Below are 23717 nucleotides of genomic sequence, written 5' to 3' on the forward strand. Positions count from 1 at the left end.
ATAATGACCAGACGTATTGATTAAATTATAAACATAGAAAAAAAATGGGACTATAGTTAATTAATGGAAGTATCACGAGTTAAATGACAGGTGAATATAAAAAGATCTCAATTGACTAAAGGACGACTTTACGAATTAATTGGAAACGTGAGAGCAGTTGAATAAATTGAATTAATTATTTGATATAGACATTTTAAACAAATTATTTTCGTCCTTCGGACAAGTTCAGAATTGCAAGACATTTTTTTTCTGGTTTAATGTCAGATGTTTTCTTCTTATGACTTCAGATTTTTTGTAGAAAACTTTTTTATTCTCCTGGTACAGATGCGTGTATCATCGGAATTTCCGAGCGGCTGGGGGAATTTATATATCCGGGTGGCCTTCACATGGGAAATTGACGGAGGGCCACGGACATTGCACCTGTGGAACCTGTAGTAATGAACAAATTCCGGAGACTGACTCAGTGTACCAATCATCCAGGTTACTTTCCCCGTCTTCTTCTAATCTCTTTTTTTCTCCTCGGATCTGACTGAATCGTATGAAATCCTCTGTCTGGTACCAAAAACTGTTTGTGACTGATTATTTATTTACGTATCTAATAATTTATTGAGGGAAAGGGAGGATAAAATGGACCCTTTTTTTTATATTTTCAAAGGTTTTTCTTAATTTTTTAGAGATGGGCGGAGTGATCCTTTGATGCGTGTCTAAATTTCATATTTAATTAATTAATACGGAGTTTTTATTCTGTTTATTAATTTTTATTGATAAATACAATTCAATTGATAAATTGTTTAACGTTAAACACTATTTGCAGTAAGCAGAAATGAATTGTTTTCGATAGTCTCGACGAATCATTTTGGAATTATTGGAAAAAAAATCGTGAAAGAGAGGATGACGCGTTGCATAAATTTTGGTGGATGCTTTTGAAGGCAAGGGCTAGTCATTTGAATAGTGAAAATTGCTGAGGAACGAGTTTTTGCGTAAGGGGTCTATTTTACCCTCCATTCCCCTATATATTTAATTTTTTTCCCCTGAAATGTCATGATCATGCAATAATATCCCTGCGTTATCTCTAAACTTTTCAAAAATTCACAAAACTATTTTAAAAAGCTGCAAACGGTAAATTTTTTGGGTGAATCCGTTCCACAATTAATAATAATATTTTATCTTCAATTTATTTCATTTATTTCATTTATTTCATTTTTATTTATTTAACCCAATAAACCTGCAAAATGCAAAAACGATAAATTTGTTGGGTGAATCCGTTCAACAATTAATAATAATATTTTATTTTCAATTAATTTAATTTATTTAATTTATTTCACTCAATAAAACTTCAAAATGCCAAAACGGTAAATTTTTTAGATCAATCCCTTTAACAATTAATAATATAATTTTATGCCCGATACCTGCCAGATTCTCTTTAAATACTTGACACGAAATCAGGAAATGTGGAATCAATCCCTGAAAGTCTCCATTTGTCCGTTTAATGGATCTCCAGTCGAGTTTCCATCAGCTTTCATCCAGAAATCAAAGAGAAACGAATTGTCGCGGGTTTCGCTTGATTTCGCCGATCGGCATCACCGAGCATTGCCGAGCACCACCGAACAGCCAATTGGTACGAATAAACGTTAACGTATACACGTGTCCCGTGTCAGTCTGTACCAAGGAACCCACAAGACACTTGACAAAAGTCCATTGATTTTCACAAAAACTTTCCAATCGCAATTGTCGTTTTTGTCCCCAACACCTGCATTACCCTTCATCAACACATCGTGTCTCATATTTTCCGCGGTATTGTAATTGTAATTGTAATTGTCGAGCTTGCGCCATGCATTTGAATATGACAACCGGTACACCAATCCCTCCCTTTCAAATTCAAATTCAGAAAATAATTCAGTAACTAGTGCCATGAGAAAATGTGATCTGTGAAAATCTGAAGTGTATTAATTGTTTAAAAACATGGATTTTTATAAATTTCATGTTTGTCAATAGTTCACATAATATCACCTATATACACTACCAATCATATATACATATGTGTATATATATAAATTGAACTTTAATTGTTTAAAAATCATTAAATAAAAAAAATCATAATAAAACATAAATAAATCCCTAAAATTCCTCTTTCAAGTGAAAATGGACTTCAAGTTGCTGTGGAGTGAGATAGTGAGACATTTCAGTAATTGATAACTTCATTTGTTGAAACAATTTGTTTTTGCAAATAACCCATCGATGTGATTAGTCGACTGATTTGTTAAAATATCAGCGAGGTTATGAAGTTGCAGGATTTATCTTTGAATTATTCGAGCTTTGTTGAGTGTGAGATAACATCGGAGATGATGGATAATCGATCAACGCCCAATCGACCACTCCATAATGCGAGCTTTCTTCATCGGAATAGTATCCTCGGAGTGAAAGACAAATTCGAGGGTCTGGCCTTGAAACGCAAGAGTCTGCCACTTCAATTGATTCCAACTGATATTGTCAACATTGAAAATGGAACGCACAGTGTCGACGATGTGTCAATTACACCAGTCGTCAGCGATTCTCCGGAACAATTGAATTTCAAGGTTCATTAATTTACAATTTCATCGTACCACACGTTTTCATTATTCGATTTATTCAGTGTGCGACGATTTAATACTTTCGCACACTTGACAATCACTCCAGGTTTTCACTACTTAATTATTCCGAGGAATCCTCGAACCGGATCCACCAGCGTATGTAAATAAATAAATTCATTGCATCCAATGGTGTATTCAGGACTCATTGATATGTCCCTCGCTTTTCTCGTGCTTTGCACAATTTTTATAGAGTAATTTCTCATTATTCTCATTGTAATCTTTTGTTTTGTCAATTTATGGATCTCAGAGGAATGTCGATGTTCTAAATTTTTGTTTTAAGTGTTCTTTATCTGATTAAATGAAGAGTCCAAGGATCTTATCGTGCCTGATAAAGATTCACTGCTTCAATCATTTCGAAGTGTTGCAAAGACCAAATCCCCAGCTTCTGGCAATTTTTTTAATCAGAAAAATTTTAATTTTGTTTTTTTTTTAATTGGGAATTTTCTATCAGGTGCCGGAGGAAAAATTCGCCTCGTATGAGGATATAAATAGCCTTGAAGAAGTGATTGAAGAGACGAGAGACAGTGGAAATGGAGAAGGGAACAAACAAGAAGAGACAGCCATAGTCAACAGACTACAGTCTCCAGAAAAGTCTACAGAGGATCGTGCGAATAAAGAGGACATTGACACAAGACATTCGTGGGAAAAACTGAATTCCGAGATATCTGAGGAAATATGTCAGTCTGCTGAAAACCACATTGCTGATTTAAATGACAATGACAAATTGCTGAGTACAAAAGTTCATTTCAAGGTGAAGCCTAAGTGGGGGTTTACGAGAACTGTTATGCATTATGTACCGAACAGAGCAAAGAGATCGAAAAAAATAGGTAAAATGAGACCACGAAAGATTAAAACGAAAGATGAAATTTCTTCTTCTGCCAGTGTATCACAGCCAACGAATTTCGTTCATCTCGCTGGAACTGCACGTTGGGCTTGGCTCAATGAAACACCTTTCAATTCACATTCTCGTCCAATTATAACGCATCAGGAAAAATTCGCTAGATTACCAATGGTGGGGGAGCAAACACCAGACAAACAATTCGATGTGAAAATATCTACAGATATCAACACCGATGAACGAAATTGTAGACCTTCTGCGAATTCAAGTTTTCTCTGGAGTAATTTATCTAAACAAACTGCCGATGTGGTTGACAGTGAAGACCAAGAGAATTACGACGACGTGGGAGTATCAGTGGCTCATGTTGGTTTGCTAATAATTCTGTCATTATCAGAATCAAAGTCCAACAATTAATATTTTATTATTTTTCAGGAAGATGCAGAGGATGTATACGATGATGTGGGCCCACCCTTAACATCCGTTAAGATATCTCCTTCCGCAGTTGATTACCACCACGATGACGATGATCAAGTTTACGATGACGTCATGCCCCCGAGTAATCTCTCTCTGAGGAGGAGCACCCAGGGGGAAAATTGTGACAGTAATCCTTCGAATTTGCAGGGATTTCCCACTGGAGAAAAAGACAACTGTGGAGAGGACTTGATTTATATGAGAAATGATTATTCTTCGGTAGATGAGGATGCGGATGACGAGGACACATTGTATGATGATGTCGGTGTAAATTGTCAGTCTCGAGTTAACAGCCTCTACGCTGCCTCCACTATTGTCTCACAGGCGGAATCGAGTTATGGAAAGGAATCTGAGTGGGAGGATCTGGAAGAATCACTGTCTGAAGTCGTGTAAGTGGAATTTCTTTCTCTCATATTTCCCCATGAGCTGATATCTTCACCAATTCCGTTCAAAATAACAAATAATCATTCCTTATCTAATCGAAATGCAACAGTTATCACGAGATGAAGAAATGATTTTCTATTTTGGGATTCAGATCGACAAACAATCAAGAGGATGGAGGCAGTCCCTCGAAAAGGAGAACGGGTCGACGGGCGAGGAAAGTGAGACGGCAGAGATCAAAGGCATTGCGCAAAAATTCAACACGAAACACCAGTCAAATTGTTGGGATCTCTCGTCAATCAGACGCTTCTGGTGAGTTCTTAATGAATTTTCTCGTAACAGCTCGATCCAGAAAGGGGACGTACGCACAAGGCTCTGTATACGTCTTTAAATAATTAAGATCTCCCGCACGATTACCATTTACTCGGTCTCCGGTGCGTGCTGATAAAGAGTAATAAAAAATTTCGAGTAAAAATTCTCGTGCACAAATGAACGAATCTAATAATGAAAGCTAATACTCATTAACATTAGACTTGTCCATTTCTTTATTATGTAGTCTGTAATTAATAGAACTTTTTCTTCCTATTACGGAAGCGAAAATCCCTGTGTGCATGAAATAATTGCTCACTCGTTAGATATCACACGGTGGAGTCGTCGGGTAAAAGTTTTACCTCAATGAGTGGCTCAACAATTATTCCTAGCATCTAGCATTCTTCCTCTTTCTTCATCGCCAAGAGTTTCAAGTATTTTTTACGAACGATTCCTTATGTAACGAAAAATCAGTGAAGTAAGACTAAATATCAGGATGGGAATGCAAAGAAACTTGTAAAAAAGTGGAAAAACAAGACGTGAAAGATAAAAAAAATGATGAGCAATTCTGAGAACAAAGAGACGCATGGAGAAGGACGAGGAGCAGTGGAGGATACAGCAGGAGTATTCAGTGGAGGATATGGCGAATGCTAACGAGTCTGGGACGAGAGATACACGAGTAAAATGAGCCTGGAATGTACACTCGTGTAGCTGGAATACAGGTACATGTTACTACGACAACTGCAGGTATCAAGAGAGCTGGTTGGTTCTCGGAGGCAAGGTGAAAGCGCATATTGCGCGTTCTGTTGGTTTCTCAGTCTCACTCTCAGTCACGGGCGAACCGGCACTAACGGCCCAACTTATTTCAAGTTGTACTTGTCTCCCAGTGGTGTAACTAGTTAGTGACAGATTGTACCTCATCGTCAAGCACAATCCCCAGTCCCTTTCCATGGCACTCTTCATTCCAGCCAAGACGAGAGACAATCAGACCAGCGGATAAAACAAGTTATCGCATAATAGCGACAATGAGGCAGAACCTGAAGACACTGTCGAGGAGACCAAATACACAAGGTACACAATGAGAGGAAAAAATATTGAAATTTATTTACTTATGTCACGTTAATGTTCTGTATATTCTGAATTTAAATTTTCTGATTATCAGTACATTTACTCGGGAAAGGGAATGATTTATCTCAGTGAAACGAGAGACGAGACATTTTTTGAATTGCTTTGGTAAAATTGAAAGTCCAATTGGGCAAGTGGTGAGATCATTTTTATTGACCTTGAATGATTTTCAAGTGGCTGTGAGCCTTGGTACGGGATCGGTTCTCCTTGTTGGATCGTCTGAGTCTTCGGGTGGGACGAGGGACGGGGAAATGTGGAGAGATTGTAGTGCGATGACAACGAGGAGCTCTGAAAATAATGGGATCAGTCACCAGGATGGACAGCCTACCATCAACGCCACTCAGGGTCTTGTCCAGCTGAGAACAGTCGATCGGGATGAGGCCTCTGTGGATACCCAGGAGACATCCTGTTACGTTCTTGAAGGTCTCACCGAGAATGATTCTAATGCGATTAGAGTAGAGACATGAACAATTCATTTGTTATTTAATCTCATTTATTCATGTAACCGTGGAATATTAATAAAATATTGCCATAAAGTTGTGTCAATCAGTTTTAATCGCCGCCCGAAATACCGAGATTTTATTAATTTTTTTTTTCTCGTTATTGATAATGAAAAATTTATCAACAGATACAGCATCTGATGATTCGAATTACGAGACTCTCTGCTCAGAGCCGAGCGAGTCGATTAGAGCAGTTGAAAGCAGTATTGAAAATTTGATGGAGAGTCCAGCTGTCCAGGAGGCACCATCGAGACCTGTTCCACCACCACCGAGAGAATCCAGTCTCACAGAGACATTTGGCAAGCGAATTAAAATGTTACGGCGTACGTGGAGCATCACCAAAGGAAGTCTCGGTCGCATGCGTCGAAAAACATCGACTTCTGCGGATCCAATTGATTCAAATATTGACGATGTGCCACTGAAATCATCGAGTTGTGAAAACTATCAAAGTGATACGAGAAAGTCCAGTCAAACTTTCAATTTGCGAAAGCATTTTCAGAGGAATGTGTCGTCCCACTCGACGTTTTACCTCGATAATGAGAATGAAATTGGAAAAAATAATAATGAGAGCATCTACAAAATATATGGTACCTCTAATTGGTACGGGGATTCGGACTCCTGGAAGACAGATGATACACCTAGGCACCAGCTTGATAATTCAGGTGAGTTTTTCTTGTTTTTTTTTATTCCAATGAATTTATTGTTTCCGTATTCGTATCGCATCGAAAGACGATCCTTTTACGGATTCTATTCTTCGGGGAAAGTGTTTCACTCAGCATTTTCACTCAAGTTCAATGTACACTGGAATATTTTACTCATATTATAATGTAATTGTTTCTCTTTTCTGGAGGAATGCAGATGATTACAATATGCTAGCTGAAGAACCGCTCTATCAGTTCTACGCAGCTGCGACAGTAAGAGGGGCATTTCAGTCAGATTCCGATAGTAATTACGGTGAGGATGACATCAATTCAATTTTTTCGCCATCAACTTCGGAATTGGGAAGACCAGGGCACAGGACTTTGTGGTGTGAAACACCACAGGTGAAAAATACTCAACTACTTGGTGAGTATTGTAAAGAATTTTTCAATTAGAAACTTTAAAAATCTTCACTATCATTTATCTTCTCCTCCAGAAAAATTGACAAACGACGAGAAGAAACTCCAAGAAGCGAAATTTGAGATCCTGACGTCAGAGGCTTCATACCTAAATTCCCTTCGAGTACTTGTCAATGAGTTTTTGATAAATCATGAGCTAGTTTACGAGGTCCTCTCTGTGGCAGATCGTGAGAAGCTCTTTGGTAAAGTTCCAAATGTCCTGATAGCCTCGGAGAAATTTCTCGGGGAGTTGGAAGCGACTTGGCGACAGGATCCACTGATGCGTGGTCTTCCAAATGTTCTCCTCCAACATGCCGAGCGGTGCTCCAAAATCTACATCGATTATTGCTCCAACCAAGTCAGCATAGACTCCACATTGAGAGAGTTGAAATCGAGAAAGAGTAAATTTTTGGAGACTATTATGAGGATCGAGGCGCATCCGGCATGCCAGAGTCTCTCATTGCACTCATTTTTGATGCTACCTATGCAGAGGGTGACGAGACTGCCACTCCTGGCAGATGCAGTATTATCAAAACTCTCGACAGATCACGATGAGCGTCTGCACTGGGAGAGAGTTGTGTCAGTTTTAGGTGGAGTTGTTACAGAGTGTAATGAGGGGGCGAGAACAGCTGGACGTCAAATAGAAATGGAGACACTAGCTAGAAAACTCGTCTACTCAGCCAAAGTACCTCCAGTGGATCTTCGTGGGAGACATCTGGTCAGAAGTGGGCCAGTTACCCAGATGATGGCCAAATCTGGCAGTGAATATGTCCTCACATTCAGAAAAAAATATCAAAAGACACCTCTGTACCTTCTACTCCTGACTGATCACATTCTCGTGGCTAAATGCAAAGCCAATTCCAGTCAGGAAGACACGTACACTGTCATCGATACCAGCAAAAGGAGTCTCGTGGAGCTGGAGAAGGTGCCCGATGACTCTCCATTTGCAGAAAGGTACGCCATGATTCTTACGTTGCTTGAGAATCATAATGGGAAACATGTGGAGTACATATTGTCCTGTCAGAATGGAACTGAGAGGGAGAGATGGCTGGATGCAATGTCACCTCCAGTATCTAGTTCTGTTGGAGAAACTCTTTATGAATCTTGGGATTGTCCTCAAGTTATGGCATTGTATTCTTATGCACCGAGTCAGCCTGATGAATTGTCTCTGCAACCTGGGGATGTGATAAATGTTGTGAGGAAGATGGCAGACGGATGGAACCACGGGGAGAAGCTCGTGGGTGGTGAACAGGGCTGGTTTCCTGGGAATTTCGTCAAGGAAGTTGCCTCTGAGCACGTCAGGGCCAGGAATTTGAGACAACGACACAGACTCTTGGCACTCAGTGAGTGCTTACTGCAGCAGAGGGCTAAACAGTCCATTAATTCTAATCGATAATTGATATTGTTGAGTAATCAATTAATAATACCGAATATAAATTCATATATTGATTCTCTGGAGTATTCAAAAAATTGTATATACATGTGTTGCTATAAAATAGGAATGTTTGTATCTGTTGAATAAATCCATGTTTATGAAAATATATTTTTAAATTCCAGTGGGCTATGATTCTATGGTAGTAAAATGCAATGAGATTAAAAGAGAGAAAGAAAGAGTAAAAGCTTTGCAAATCAGTCAAAATTGAGGACGAGTACGAGTATGAAATTTCAAAATTGATATTAAGAATTAAATACGCATTTTTGAATGCCCCGATGGTTTTACGTCGAACAGTTTTCTCACGAAGTAGACTTGCAGTACTGTTGTCGATATTATGACCATCATTTGTACAATTGACCATCTCTGTACGTAAACGTTATTATCTAGCAGTAAATTCAGGTCTCGAGCCTCTCTGCTTCTACTTGCGTGCTGGGACTGCAGCATTTCGTTAATATTCTTCTCCACATTCACGATCGTCGTCTGTGAAGATAAAAATAATTATTTGCAATAATTGTACAATATACTCGTGGGAGAGTTATTTCAAAGTGAAAATTACCGTGAAATTTTCCACTGAGAGGTTCAACTCTTCTAATTCTTTCGTGAACTTGTCCCACTGATCGTATCTGAAAGAATAATAATTCAGTATTCATGTCTCACTATCAGCGATAATTATCATCTGAAAAAATACCTGATAACTGTGATATAGAGGTTGACGAGTTTAGCAGCAAATCTAGAGAACTGATTATCAATACAGACGCTGTAATAACCACCAACACCTGATTGGTCTTGATAATCAGCATTGGCTCGCCACTGATATGGATGAACTATTTCACCAACTGGATTTCGCACAGCAAATCCGGCCTTGCCATCACCACCTCTCAGCACCTGCAGAAACACAATGGAAAACATGAGAAAACATTAAATCCAATAATAAAAAACAATAGCACCAGGCGATTATTTATCGTTCAAATAATCAGGGACTGGCCATATGGGTCATAGCCCTCTGTAGATGATGTGACGTGGCATGAAATTTCATAAAGTATATCACAAAATTTTCAGTGAATTTCCAATTTTGCCTGCAGCTATTGGAGTTTTCTTTCTCTTATTATTAATGAGAATTGTGAGAGGCTCTCAGAGAATTTAATTAGTTTATTAAATGAGCACCTGAAAACTGACGAAAAATGTTGCTCCGGGATTAACGTATTGGAAGTAACAGTCCTCTTTGCCGGCGTCAATGTGAACTTTATAATCCATAGCAACAGCTGGAAGTGTCTCATACCACGGTCTCGTTGTTTCACAATTAACCAGGACAATTAACGTCCCGGTTATTAACAAGCACTCGAGTAGTTTCATTGAATCTATTGGCTTGTCATCATCTGACGACTAGTTTCTCCACGTGTAACAACAGGTGAGGGATCGAAGGAGTCGATGAGGATTTTTTTTCATAGAGAAAGTACACCTCCCACTTCTCTTCTTCACATCATTTTTTTTCATCAATCTGCGAATTGGAGCATCGAGCACAAATTATCTCTAAAAAAAAACAATTTTGTATCATTCAACTTTTTAACTCTTAACAATATTGCGAGTAAACATTGTTAAATTTACCTGATGATTGTAATTGCGGTTTTACAACAATTATTTTTCTAGTTGACATTTCCTTCGTTAACTAATAATAATAGGAATGCGCTCTATATAACCGACATGATTAGTGCATATATATCATATATGTGTATATAGCTATATGTACTAGTACATAGTTCCTTCTTATGGCTCCTAGAGAGCAAAATAATAAGTTTTATATGGAAAATTATATCTGAACCCCGAAATTGAGTTTTAGGTTCTTTAGTCTATTTGAATTGATGGAATTCACGGAAAATAATATCAGCACATCTTGAAGATTCAGAAATCATTAACACGTGGTGTTTTTACAATTTTGCGCTCCAACACCATCAAGAGTAAACAAAAACAACAACTCATGAAGAAAGTGTGAGGCAATTACCCCCGAGAATGACAAGTAAGTGTTAAAGCTTCTGCAAGTCTTGAATTTCAACTTGCGAAAGAAATTTCTGCAAAAGCTCCAGCAAAAGGTTCCAGCGAATTAGCTGTAGCATCACTCCACGAAAAATTCAATTGAATCAATTCCTGATGGAGGAAATATCGAAAGAGGACCTGGAGGAGCTCCGGGAGAAGTACCTGAAAGTGCGAAAGCTGCTGGATGAGCCCCAGGACGAGAGCAACCCCGGGGAAGGTCCAGACACAGCAACGAAGAACAAAGCAGTTGGTATTCTCAATGAAATGAAGTCGAAATTGGAAAATCTCCTGAACAACTCGTCTTCGCCGAGGAAAGATATTCGCTCTAGTCTGGCAGTGGTGTACTTGAATATCGGTATAATCAACATCGACAACGAGGAGTTGACAGACGCTGAGGAGCACCTGGTGAGGTGTACGGAGGTGTTGAAGAGCTTGGAGCTGGCCCCAGAGGGCATTCTTCCTTTTCTCAGCACGATGAATCAGCTGACGATCGTGTGGTTTCTGCGTAGTGAATTTGAGAAGGCAAAAACATTCGCTGAACGCGCCGAGAGCTTGTACAAGAGGTACAAAGCCCTGGTGCCACCTGAAACACCAGTTGGTATGTCCGAAGTATTTGGGATAGATAATGCTGACGAGCCTGCACCCAGTGATGTCCTGGAGAAGCTCCACACTCTGACTCTCTATTACCTCGCCCAGATCCACCGGTTCTTCAAGGATCACCAGCAGGCAGCACTCTATTGCCACATGACACTCGAGAGGCAGCTGGTGTTTACGGATTTGAATTACATCGACTGGGCACTGAATGCTGCCACTTTGTCTCAGTACTTCACGGAGTACAAACAATTCCCACAGGCTCGACATCATCTTGCAGCTGCTACTCATATCTTGGGGATTTATCAGGAGAATTTGAGGGAAGCTGATGAAAAGGCCAGTGAGAGTGAGGAGATCAGGGCTGCCAAGTGGGAGCAATTCAGACATCGGAGTGCGGATGTTGCCAGGTAAGAGGAGACTATTTACACCTCAAAACAATTTATTTTATCAATCATTAGTTCATTTTCTGGCAAGTAATTAAATTATTTCCAGGTGCTGGGCAAAGTACGGAATTCTCTTGATGAGCATGTCCAGAGATCGCCTGATCGACCTCAACGACAGAGACGACGACGAGAAGGAACTTGAGATAAATTTAATGAAAATCAACGATGATCTAGTCCAGACCATGAAATTCGAAAAATTGGAGAAAGAGATTGAGCCCATAGAGGAGCAGATTACAGACAAATTTCTCCTGGACTTCAACGACGCCAGGAAGGTCTTCCTTAACGTCCAGAAGTGGCTGGAGGATGCGAAGAAATATTATGCCCTGGAGACTCACGCCTCTGATTACGTCCACATCGTCCAGGACGTCTCCCAGAGTTACAAGTACTTGTCCTTCTTCGAGGAGGACGACGACCGACAAGCCAAGATGCACAAGAGACGGATTGACGTTCTCGAGGAAGTAATCAAGGAGTTGAACCCCAGGTACTATCAAACTGAGTGTCGACAGATCTGGATCGAACTCGGGGAAACATCTTCAGCGATTCTCGATATTAAATTAGACAAGCTGAAGGCCAGTGACGAACGACCGACTCCTCATGCCCTCAACAAAATTAATCACCTCGCCAAATCGGGGATTAACTACTACCAGAAATTCTTGGACTCGTTGAAGGAAAATGAGACATCACCAAGTGTCAAGGAGTTCCCCAAGGAACTCGTGAAACCTGCCCTCATCGCTTATTTCCATATTGGCACGTTTTACAATAAAATTGTCACTCCGGATAAATTGGTACAGCTGAATAATCTCAAGGCCAGTGTCGAGGCCTATAAGTTTCTCGTGGAATATTGCAAGCGAGATGAGGAAGCTGCTCAGTTCATGCAGGCTGAATTAAATGTTTGCAAGGATCTTGTTAATTTGTTACCATTAAAAGTTGATAAATTGACGCAGTCACTTCATGCATCGTAAAATGTCTATTTTTTATTTTTCTTTAGGAAATATTTGTGAATTTTTCCTGATGCAAATATTTCAATCATTTTCAATCGTTTCAGCCAATAGGAGAAATTTGAAAAATCGGTAATTGGTGCGTTAATTAATATAGTCATTATTGGAAATATCGGGATAGATTCATTCAATAAACAAACATGATCTCCAATTTTTTGAATTTAGGGTTTTCTAATTTCATAATAGGAATGAAACATTACGAAATTACAATAAATAAAAGTGAATTATTGTATTTTTCTACAACTCACGTTAGTATTGTTTTTACTGAAATTTATTATCGTTTATTTATTCTTTGTTGTGGTTTTTGATGTACCAACTTATACAGAAGCTATTGTGGAAAATAGATGAATAAAAATACTCAAACGAAATAATATTCACTTCCAAGTGGAAACTAGAAAAAAACAATTTAAAGGTAGTATTGGTAATTAAGGATGTCTCGCGTGTTGTCTAGTCTCACGTTTCCATGGCTTCCATCGTCGCATCTTCCATAGGGGTGTCAACTGGAGTTTCCACTGGAACGTCTTCAATTGGAGATTTTTGTAACGTGTATTGTCTCTTCAATTTTTCGTAGTTTTTCTTTTCCTACGGCAAATCAATATCATAAACATTATAACAACAGTTCAATTATCACTGGCAACCTACATTGCCCTGCACAATTGTATTTACCTTATCCTTAACCGATGGTTGTATTTTCTTAAAGGCTATATCGAAATGTCTCTGATGGACTTCAGTGATTCCCGAAGAATTGACCATTGATTCTTTGAACGCTTGGATACTGGCCTCCTTCACGAGCGATCCAAGATCCGCTCCAGTGAATCCCTCACAAACTTCACTTTTTCCAATAGCTTCTAGGTCCACATCCTCAGCAAATTTGGGTTTCGTCCCATTCTGAAAATTCAGAAATATGAGGTTTAAAATCATAATAATTACTCTCTTGGCTTAAATAATAGGAAATTATAAAAGCCTGACCTTGGTGAGAGCCTTGAGGATATCGACCCTGTCCTCTCCAGTGGGCAGGCCTACATAAAGAATTTTATCAAACCGTCCAGGTCTCATAACAGCAGGATCAATGATCTCAGGTCTATTGGTAGCAGCCATCAAGTAAACGTTCTTCCTCCCCTCGATACCATCCATTTCCGTGAGCACCTGATTGACAACCCTGGATGTAGCTGAGTTGTCGCCAGTGGTCCTCACCGGACAGAGTGCATCAAGCTCATCGAAAAATATAACACAAGGCGCCGAGTCTCTAGCCCTGACAAAACACTGCCTGACAGCCTTCTCGCTCTCCCCCACGTACATACTCAGGAGCTCTGGTCCCTTCACGGAGATGAAGTTTATCTCAGCCTCATTGGCAATGGCCTTGGCCAACAGTGTCTTTCCACAGCCGGGAGGTCCACACAGGAGGACTCCACTGGGTGTTGTCAGGCCAAATGTCTCAAACTCCTTAGAATACTTGACAGGGGCAAGGATGGCCATCTGCAGCTCCTCCCTGATCTCCCTGAGGGAGCCAATGTCCTCCCAGGTGACATCAGGAACAGTGGCGAAGCCCTCCCTCTTGGAAGAGGGCTGGACAGCCTTCACAGCGACATCAAAATCAGATCCCTCTATCTTAAGGCCTGCTATCTGCTCTGGAGTCAGTGCAACATCACTGTGAAGAATTTTCAAAAGTCTCTCCAGCTCCTTCGTCGCCTCCTTTTCATCCTCCTCCAACGGCTTCTCCACGTTCTCCACGTCTTTGTCCATCTCCATTTCCTTTTCTGTTTCCTTTTCCATCTCCTTTTCTGTTGTCTTTTCCACCTCTTTCTCCCCAGTGCCCTCGCCATTTGTCGTCTGGGGTAGACTCGTATCCTCCTTGAGATCAATCACCTCTGGCTCCTGATTCTCCACGATCTCCTTCTCCACAACAGTCTCCATGGAGTTCTTCTCAGAATCCGTCACCTGTTCTGGATCCTTTTCAACAACCTGTTCAGGCACCACCTCAATAATTTTCTCCTCAATCTTCTCCTTGTCCTCCTGATGCTTGAGTACACGATCAACAGCTGCGATTGCAGCCTCCCTGATAATAGAAACGAGATCTGCCCCGACACACCCAGGGGAGACAGCAGCAATCTTTGCCAGGTCAATTTCCGGTGTGAGCTTCAATGTCTGTGAGTGAACCTTGAGAATATTCTCCCTTGTCTTTTTATCTGGAATGCCGAGAGCAATTTCCCTCTCAAACCTGCCAGCTCTTCTCAGCGCTGGATCCAATACCTCAGGACGATTTGTCGCTCCGAGAACAAGTACCTTGTCCCCATTCTCTTTGCTCCCCAGGTCATCGAGACAGGCCAGTAGCTGTGTAACTATTCTCCTCTCCATTTCCTTCTGAGCATTTGCCCTGTGGGGGGCCAAGGTGTCAATTTCATCGAAGAACAGAACACAGGGAGCCAGAGCCAGGGCCTGATCAAACAGCTCTCGAATTTTCGACTCACTCTCCCCAGAGAGTCCACCAATGAGTTCAGGAGGGGCTATTTTAAGTATAGGAACACCCAACTCTCCAGCAATGGCATTAGCCAGAAGAGACTTGCCACATCCTGGGGGTCCATGAAGCAAGAGTCCTCGTGTGGGTGTCACCCCGAGCTCCCTGAAGATAACCGAGTGCTTCATGTGTATGAGAATACGACAGACAGTCTCCAAGACCTTGACATTCCCTCCAATATCGGAGAACTTGGGAGTCCTGGCAACTGCTGGTCTCACCTGGAGATCTTTCCTCCTTTTAGGAAGAGGTAATTGCTCGGTACTCTCCCTCATTCGTTTCTTAGAAAGTGGCTTCAGTGGAGGCACCTCCGGCACTTTCCTTCCCTCGTCATTCAATCCCCTGGACTCCTTCTGAGTCTTTGAGATGGTGCAGGAGTGAATCGTTTTGGGAATTTTCGTCACTTCAACACTGTTCTTCAAGGTCATAGGATTATCCTCGTGATCGTCATCACTGCTGATGTCTATGAGCTCTTTGTCACTGGAATTTCCATTGTGATCACCCACCATTGCTTTACTATACATCTTCACTATCTCATTGTTCATCGAGCCCGGCTCCAGGTCCGACTGCACCTCCACGTCATCCAGGTCTTCCTGTCTGGACATACTCTCGGTTATCTTGTCGTAGGCACGTCTCACAACTACCCTGAATGGTCCTCGTTTCTTTGTCCTGTAGTCACTGTACCTCTTCTGGAGATTATCAGCCATATCGTTGACGTCTATGTAGATCTGATCCTCGTTGTCAAAGAGGTACTTCTGGACGCGCTCCAGGAGCAGTCGCTCTCGAGGAAGATGACTCTGACGCTCCTCCATACCGCGATAAATTCTACCGTCTTCACTGCTTGCACCCTGAATCGGAATTATATCGATTGATGAGTTTAGTTTACGCATTTTTGGATATTTGTCGTTCATTTTACACGATTGTTGCGATTCTAATAGCTCTGAGGCTTCTGAGGTTTGGTTGTCTACACCGATAAACAGTCGAGGACAAGACAGCCACGCGATGGGGTAAACCGGCAATTCTTGGGGAATTTCTGTTGTTGCCTTCTTTTTTTTTTATCGCTGGAAAATACACTGGAGATTTGTCCAGGAGTTGAGACTTACCCTGTGCATTCAGGATTGAGGATGACTATTCTTCTCTTGTCCTTTGGATGTCCTGAAGAGTTCCCGAGGCGTCAGTAAGAATCCAGAGATGATTCTCCCAATTTTTGGAGATCGTACCAATCACACGATCGCTTCGATAAAAAAACCCTAGGAGGGGATTTTCGGTTTTGTCGGGGAAGGGGAAGGGGAAGACACTACGTGAGCTGATGAACAATTTTGCGTTTAAAATGGCTTGAATGGAGCAATTTCAGGAGAATGGATCGTTTTTGGAATTCGAAAAGTTTTTACAATTTTTCGAGGAATTTTCAGTGGCGGTTGAAGCTATTTTTATGTGATTTCCTGTTGGTCATGGGTTTGGAAGTTGATTTGACTTCCGATGGGGCAGAATGAGGGACTCGATCAGCCATCGTTCTTTTCTTTCCGGTCATCATGGTACGTATGCTACTCGTGGAATGAAGTTCTCGATTTCTTGGATTAATGGGGTCAAGAGGTGATAATTATTTTAAAGTCGGTTTTCACGGGATTTCGGGGGTTTCAGACGAGTTATTTAGGTCTAGGGGTAGTGGAGGGTTTTTTATATGGAGAAAATTGTTTTTTGGGTTTAGGGTGTCAGACCACATGGTCCACTGTCGTATGTGAAATTTTTCAGGCTCAAATCCTCTGGTTTTCGTTTATTTCGTTGATTTTCTCGGTTTTTAATTGTCAGCTGATGATTTTGACGTTTTGGAGGTAACGGGTTGCTGATTCTGGTGAATCTAATCTGGGGTTTAGGTTAGAATCATTATGGCGTTGGGAAGCCACTTTGCAATTTAAATGTTATCTTTTTTTTGGTGGTGATGGATTTTTGAGGGATTTGTCGGGCTTTTTAGGGTTTAATTAATGGTTTTGGATTTTTCTAGGGGTTCGAGAGGTTTGTGGAGTCTGGCCGTGTGGCATACATCAGCGAGGGCCCGTACCAGGGTAAACTAGCTGCCATCGTCGACATCATCGACCAAAACAGAGTGAGCAGTATTTTTTAAATAATTTTAGCAATTGCAAATTTTTTTGAATTACTACCAAATAGACAGTTCAAATATTCTCCTATTAAGAAAATTTAACACAATTAATAAGAGAATAAATTTATTTTGTGGAGAGAATATTTTTCGATATTTTTCTCGATAATTTTATTCATTTTGCAGAGATTTATTAAATTAATTTGATTGTATGATGAACCTTTGTTCTTGATAGGAATTGCCGGCTGACATTTCTGATGCCACAAACATTATCTGAAATAATTATTTAATGAGATCAAAGTCGTGGGTTTGTGGGTGTGATTGTCTGATGGAGATTTTCATGGTTTTCAGGTTCTGATTGATGGACCTGCGTCGGGAATCCCCAGGGGGCAGATTAGATTGAGTCAGCTTCACCTGACGAAATTCTGCATTAAATTCCCGTACACTGGCTCCACGAGGGTTGTCAGGAAAGCATGGGAGAAGGCCCAGCTTGATGAGAAGTGGAGCCAAACCATGTGGGCTCGCAAGGTCGAAGCCAAGAAGAAGGTAGAGACTTCTGTTAATTTTTCATAATTTTCTAAAATCTTTAACTAACCATTTTAAGATTTAATTAATTCCCCTTTCAAATGCCGATTCGTCTCCTGCTATCATTTCATATAATTTCAATGATTAATTAATTAATTTGGATTTTAGCGGGCTGAGTTGAGTGATTTCGATCGCTTCAAGCTCAGAAAAGCTCGCCAAGTCCGCAACAAATTGAGGACAGAAGCTTTCTTCACACTTAAGAGAGCCATCAAGAAGAAGGCGAGGCCAGCAAAGGGCGCCGCTAAAACCATCAAGAAGACGACGACAAAACCAGCAAAGAAGTAAAAATATAAATTTTGAATAAATGTTCTTTGAAAAAAAAACAAACACTCGATTTCCCTTTATTCACATCCCTCAATAATTAAACTAGAAATCGGAATTAATTCACTGATTCGATTTATTATAAGGAATAATTTGACAAATTAAATTATGGACTTATGCCATTATTTATTTACGAATTCAACACTTTCTTTAACGAGTACATATCATGATACAATAATTACATCATAAATTCGATCATACAGAAAGATATGAAACTATCAACTATGTATATAAAGAAAAAATTTATAGGAAGAATAAACTAATTGACGTGAATATTAATTTTAAATGTTTGTCTAGAAAAGTATTCAATTTTAGTATTGATTGATAAATTTATAAAAAGACAAGTCATTAACCGAAATTTTGTTTTAATTTGTTGCATTGAAAAATAAGTTTGATCGAAAGGGATTTTCCCTTGATAATTTGCTTCTGAGTTGAGTAAGTCTAGACTTCATTGTTCAGGAGCTTCTTGTCATAGAGGAATTCACCCAGAGGCCCATGGGTGGTCATCATTTTACCAAGGGTGGAGATCTTGCCAGCGAGGTCACGCTGGCCCTTATACTGCTCATCCAAGAAGTCGCCAGTGAGATAATCAACGAGCTGGAACAGAATAATTTTCCATTATCAATTTTATTGCCCCAAAAATTAATTTGACTTAGGAAATTAATTCTCACGTGATAATCGTTGAAGTCTGAAGTCTTGGGTGCCTCGCAGGTCTTGATGATCTCTCGGATGCTGCTGGTGACCTTGGCTTCAACGGTCAGTGCCTCACTGAGTGCCGCCACTGCTGTGGACCACTCCTCACGAGGAGTTTTCTGCAAATAGAAATATCATTTCCAATTCAAGATGAGATATTCATACTAAATCATTAAATGTCGAGAAAAATAATTAATCATTTCCAATTATCTTCCAGGAGAATAAAGATAAAATACCCATTGTGACGACTTTGTTTACTTGACAGACAAAAATTGGCACGTGGACCGAATTACCCAATGCAATGCAACACTGGGAAACTCACCAGTGGGAATTTCAAGAGCTTGCCGACGTCAGAGGTGAGCTGACCACGCATTAGCAAGTACTCGATGATTTTTATGGCATGTTCACGCTCTTCGCTCGCTGCTTCGAAAAAGAATTTGCTGAAACCTGGACGATTCACAGAGTCTTTCGCAAAATGAGCACCCTGCACAGAAATTTGGATAATTAATTAAATTTAATGAGATCAGTCCATGTTGTTTTTCAGAGAATAATAATCCTTCGATTTGCTGTACCATTGCCAGATAAGTCATCGCAGCTTGAATCTCAGTCTGGACCTGATGTCCCATGATCCTTATACAGGGGTCCACCATGTCCAGCCAGTCTGATGGAATGTCAGCCGGCTTCAGGGTACCTAGAATAATTCATCAATTATTATCTCCAGGAATCTGCGAGTAATTGAAATAAAAATAGATAATTTTGAAATATATAGATTTTTTTAATTAAGGTTGTTGTCGCGCGACAGTCTCTGTAAAAAGTTTATCCGCTGTAAAACGGACAGTTTAGAACACAATCTTTTAGCGGTATATAGTCTCACTTGATTGATTGCATTGTGCATGGATAGCTAAAGCATAACTATATATTTGCCATATTAACTATTTTCAATTACATAAATTTATGAATTTCCGATAATTATATTCCGTAAACCAAACGGTCAATCGATTTGATTTTTTTTTCTGTATTTCCTCCCACGATGTATATTCCACGTTTTTTTTTATTTCTGAAACTGTCGAGCCGTTGATTTTTAAAAAATTCTAATCGGCAAAACTCCATTTAAACACGTGTTAAATCACTCGAATTTCAAAAATTTATATCTCAAGTTCAAAACGGTTAATTGCAAACGGAAAAGGCTCATTTTGTTGCTAATTTTTCAAACTATTCACCATAAAATTTTTAACGAAAACTGTCGAAAAAAAATTCTACGCAACAACAACCTTAAGGGCTGCATGGACTATCGATCGAATGTTATCTTTTGTTTAAATTTTATCCGGTTAGCCTGAAATATATCGAAATTCGGGATCGAATTTGTGTTACAGGCACCACTCGAATGGTTATAAAAAGATAATAAAAAAAAAAGAGGAAAAGTTATTGAAGGGCGCTAAATAGCGATATTGATGGGAAAGGATTTACCGAGTTCACAAAAAAATAAAAAATACGCAGCTTACTACTGCTGTCCACTGGATTCAATGACAGCTTCAATGACAGGCGCAATCGTAAGCTGCGTATATTTTTTATTTTTTTTTTTTGTAAACTTGCTAAATCCTTCTCCATCAATATCGCGATTTACCGCTCTTCAATAATTTTTCCGCTTGTTTTCCATTATATTTTTATAACCATGCAACTGGTTCCCGCAACACAAATTTAATGCCGAATTTTAATACTTTCCCGCACTCCGCTTCGCTTCCCGTGTCTGGAAAGTGACTTTCCCGCACATCTCGATGAAAAATATTCTTCACAACTCGTGCAGAAAGTTGTTTTTGATATGTACAATTTTACCACTCGCCTTCGGTCCGTGCTATAAACTTCCCACACGCCAAAAATCACTTTTCCGCACTCGTTATGAAATATCCTATTATTTCACTCAAGTCTTCTAGTCGACTAAAAAAAATTAAATAAACGAAAAAAAAAGAACAAAAAGTAAAATTTCCAAAAGATTGAAAAATAATTTAAGGCCCGCATGGACCACACGCCAAAAATCACTTTTCCGCACTCGTTACGAAATATCCTATTATTTCACTCAAGTCTTCTAGTCGACTAAAAAAAATTAAATAAACGAAAAAGAAGAACAAAAAGTAAAATTTCCAAAAGATTGAAAAATAATTTAAGGCCCAATAATTAGAATAATAATAAGAATAATTAGAAGTAATTAGAAGTCCCAATTTAAAATTGGGACTTCTAATTACTCCGTCAATTAATCCTTTTTTCCGATAATTATTAGCTAGCGGCCTAGTGGCTGACAACCGCTAGAACGCTAGCTAACAATTATTGAAAAAAACGATTAATTGCCAATGTAATTAGGAATCCGAATTTCGGAGTAAATAATCTTTTCTAGATAATCCACCCGAGCCTTAATTAATATTTAAAAATTATTTATCAACTCTAGATGAATCACAGTTAATCCCCCAGTGAAATATAATCTCAAAAACCAGAGAGGAAAATTAAAAAAAAAACAAAATTTATATAGAAAATGTAAAAAATACTCAATTCCCATTTTGATTGGAATTTCTTTTTATATTTTATGTTATATTATATCATATATATATATTATAGCTTATATATTTATATTATATTTTACTGGACTCTTCGGGCTCGAGATAATCTTGGGGATTATCCATCCACGAAGATTCTTTAATAAACTCGCTATCTTTGCATCGCCAGAGTATCTGCTTACTCGATTCAACTCGAATAATTGTACTCTATTCTTTACCTATTAAATAAATCAGAGAAATCAGTACTTCCCATTGTGACTCAATGGGATATACAGCGATGGAAATAGAATATGATAAGGTCTTCTAGAGCAAGGACTTTGGAATTTGTATCGGGGAAAATTATTCACGCCCAGTTGGTGACTCCTACATTTTTATTCGCCGTGTTATCGCTTTGGCAACTGTTTGAATAAATGTCAAAAAAAATTTGTATGGTATCACGATGTGATAGGAGAATATTTTTCTTCTGGTATTGATCTGTCCTCGAATGACAGGCGATAAACCAAACTATTTCGTAATCCAAAAGTTTTCATCAGAAATTCATTTCCTTCATTGCAAAATTATGGAAAATCATTACAAAATTATGAATAATAAAACTATATACTAGTGTCGGAATGCTATTTAAATCCCCGAGAATATTTAAATGCATTCACTTCATAAATTAAATAATTCACAATATCGGAATCTATAAATTCCTCTGTATCACTGATAAATCGAGAAATAAATTCCTTAAATTATTTTTCACGATTAATCAAATCAGAAATTCATTTCCTTCAGTGCAAAATTATGGAAAATCATTGCAAAATTATGAATAATAAAACTACATACTAGTGTCGGAATGCTCTTTAAATCCTCGACAATATTTAAATTCATTCACTTCATAAATTAAATAATTAAAAATATCGGAATCTATAAATTCCTCTGTATCACTGATAAATCGAGAAATAAATTCCTTAAATTATTTTTCACGATTAATCAAATCAGAAATTAGATCTCATGCTATCTAATCTGGAATCGATACGTGTAAAGCGTCAGGTAAAATTTCATCAATTAATCGTCCATTGAAAAAAAATCACATATTCTCATACTCTCGATATGATTTTCAATAAATCCTCTTATCACCGGTGATAAGTATTCGTTGTCAATATCCAAGCGATGGAATGTGGATCCCTGCAAGTTATCCTTGAGAATGTTCCCACGAAAAAAACGTGAAACGAGTGATAAACTATTGGCTTCCACGAAACAACAACAATAGCGAATAAAATTCGTATTTGCGAGTGAAATTCGCGGAATAATTACGACTCTGGCATCAGTCGTATCATAACAAGTGGTCACTAGACAAAGACCAGATGAAATTAGCTCGTGTTAGATGATAATTCATCTCCTCATAATCTCACACCCAATAATCTGAATCATTTCCGCCGTTTATTCTTGCTTTAACTGAAATAAATGCAAAATTGGATATTTATTAGTCATTCGATGACGCACAGTGAATGAACTTTCGCTCTTTCTTTATCTCTACGAACAGAAATTATTGAATCATGCTGTGATGACTTACTAAATAAATCTGCCATGGAAGAATTATCTGAAACTCATTTCTACTCCAAAAACAATGAAAACAATTAACAAAATATGAAAATCGTTCTGAGAATAAATAATTATCAATTGAATTCGACTGAATTCTTCAGATTCTTTCCAGGAGGAATTCTGAGGAATCAGTGTCAGAGATAAATTCGTCATTTGAGACATTTTTTTTTTCTGTCGATGCTGTTCATATTTCAGAGTTGAAAAAGAATGAGAACTCACACTTCAATCCATCCCCAACAGCAACCGAAACACAGATCATTCCGAAAATAAATGCCCCCAGTAGCTTCATGATTGCGATAATTGATGGTGCACCGAGTAGAATGTAAATTGCAAAAAAAAAACAACGTAATGATAGAAAACTTGATTTTAGATTCGACGAACGTTCACCAAGGAACCTTTATACACACTGGTATAGAAGGTCGTCCTCTCTCAACCGTTAATCAACAAATATATCAATGAGCGAGGCGTTTTGAGTTCTCAGCCATTGGCCACTTGAAAAAAAAAAAAACAAATGTTGTATTCTCGCAAAACG

General features: G+C 39.0%; 7 protein-coding genes across 13 annotated transcripts; 4 read left to right on the forward strand and 3 right to left on the reverse strand.

The window, feature by feature from the left end:
* The first annotated feature begins 13 nt into the window (after positions 1 to 13).
* Positions 14 to 8950, forward strand: Exn (Ephexin). Of its 5 annotated transcripts, XM_011305516.1 has the most exons (9): positions 14 to 90; positions 325 to 480; positions 1417 to 1618; positions 3082 to 3831; positions 3901 to 4328; positions 4475 to 4632; positions 6383 to 6916; positions 7113 to 7319; positions 7390 to 8950. In XM_011305516.1, exons 3-9 carry the CDS (start codon positions 1490 to 1492, stop codon positions 8745 to 8747), a joined length of 3564 nt encoding a protein of 1187 aa, XP_011303818.1. In that variant the 5' UTR covers positions 14 to 90; positions 325 to 480; positions 1417 to 1489; the 3' UTR covers positions 8748 to 8950. The 5 variants fall into 5 exon arrangements, with proteins under 5 accessions (XP_011303818.1, XP_011303817.1, XP_011303820.1 ...); XM_011305515.1 differs by having other exon boundaries at positions 81 to 480; XM_011305518.1 differs by lacking the exons at positions 14 to 90; positions 325 to 480; positions 1417 to 1618 and adding an exon at positions 1671 to 1693.
* Positions 5020 to 6290, forward strand: LOC105266974 (uncharacterized). The gene is made up of 2 exons (XM_011305513.1): positions 5020 to 5700; positions 5929 to 6290. The coding sequence occupies exons 1-2, from the start codon at positions 5655 to 5657 to the stop codon at positions 6219 to 6221; spliced, it is 339 nt and encodes a 112-aa protein (XP_011303815.1). The 5' UTR covers positions 5020 to 5654; the 3' UTR covers positions 6222 to 6290.
* Positions 8776 to 10473, reverse strand: loj (logjam). Its single transcript, XM_011305512.1, has 5 exons — positions 10392 to 10473; positions 9951 to 10316; positions 9475 to 9671; positions 9343 to 9409; positions 8776 to 9266 (listed from the first exon to the last, which is right to left on the reverse strand). The coding sequence occupies exons 2-5, from the start codon at positions 10137 to 10139 to the stop codon at positions 9036 to 9038; spliced, it is 684 nt and encodes a 227-aa protein (XP_011303814.1). The 5' UTR covers positions 10140 to 10316; positions 10392 to 10473; the 3' UTR covers positions 8776 to 9035.
* Positions 10474 to 10533: 60 nt separating this feature from the next.
* Positions 10534 to 13050, forward strand: LOC105266976 (KIF1-binding protein homolog). The gene is made up of 2 exons (XM_011305520.1): positions 10534 to 11815; positions 11901 to 13050. Exons 1-2 carry the CDS (start codon positions 10932 to 10934, stop codon positions 12811 to 12813), a joined length of 1797 nt encoding a protein of 598 aa, XP_011303822.1. The 5' UTR covers positions 10534 to 10931; the 3' UTR covers positions 12814 to 13050.
* A 54-nt stretch (positions 13051 to 13104) lies between these two features.
* Positions 13105 to 16601, reverse strand: smid (nuclear valosin-containing protein-like smid). Of its 2 annotated transcripts, XM_011305522.1 has the most exons (4): positions 16465 to 16601; positions 13819 to 16209; positions 13516 to 13737; positions 13105 to 13431 (listed from the first exon to the last, which is right to left on the reverse strand). In XM_011305522.1, the coding sequence occupies exons 1-4, from the start codon at positions 16471 to 16473 to the stop codon at positions 13303 to 13305; spliced, it is 2751 nt and encodes a 916-aa protein (XP_011303824.1). In that variant the 5' UTR covers positions 16474 to 16601; the 3' UTR covers positions 13105 to 13302. The 2 variants fall into 2 exon arrangements, with proteins under 2 accessions (XP_011303824.1, XP_011303823.1); XM_011305521.1 differs by lacking the exon at positions 16465 to 16601 and having other exon boundaries at positions 13819 to 16414.
* Positions 16602 to 16820: 219 nt separating this feature from the next.
* Positions 16821 to 18364, forward strand: RpL14 (ribosomal protein L14). Its single transcript, XM_011305523.1, has 4 exons — positions 16821 to 16896; positions 17364 to 17465; positions 17808 to 18002; positions 18150 to 18364. The coding sequence occupies exons 1-4, from the start codon at positions 16894 to 16896 to the stop codon at positions 18324 to 18326; spliced, it is 477 nt and encodes a 158-aa protein (XP_011303825.1). The 5' UTR covers positions 16821 to 16893; the 3' UTR covers positions 18327 to 18364.
* A 319-nt stretch (positions 18365 to 18683) lies between these two features.
* Positions 18684 to 23709, reverse strand: Fer1HCH (Ferritin 1 heavy chain homologue). 2 transcript variants are annotated; one of them, XM_011305524.1, is made up of 5 exons: positions 23405 to 23709; positions 19628 to 19746; positions 19378 to 19539; positions 19034 to 19174; positions 18684 to 18959 (listed from the first exon to the last, which is right to left on the reverse strand). In XM_011305524.1, exons 1-5 carry the CDS (start codon positions 23472 to 23474, stop codon positions 18804 to 18806), a joined length of 648 nt encoding a protein of 215 aa, XP_011303826.1. In that variant the 5' UTR covers positions 23475 to 23709; the 3' UTR covers positions 18684 to 18803. The 2 variants fall into 2 exon arrangements, with proteins under 2 accessions (XP_011303826.1, XP_011303827.1); XM_011305525.1 differs by lacking the exon at positions 23405 to 23709 and adding an exon at positions 21688 to 21742.
* Between the last annotated feature and the right edge of the window lie 8 nt (positions 23710 to 23717).

The sequence above is a fragment of the Fopius arisanus genome, unplaced genomic scaffold (assembly GCF_000806365.1).
Source record: "Fopius arisanus strain USDA-PBARC FA_bdor unplaced genomic scaffold, ASM80636v1 scaffold00043, whole genome shotgun sequence".
In the NCBI taxonomy this organism is placed as follows: domain Eukaryota; kingdom Metazoa; phylum Arthropoda; class Insecta; order Hymenoptera; family Braconidae; genus Fopius; species Fopius arisanus.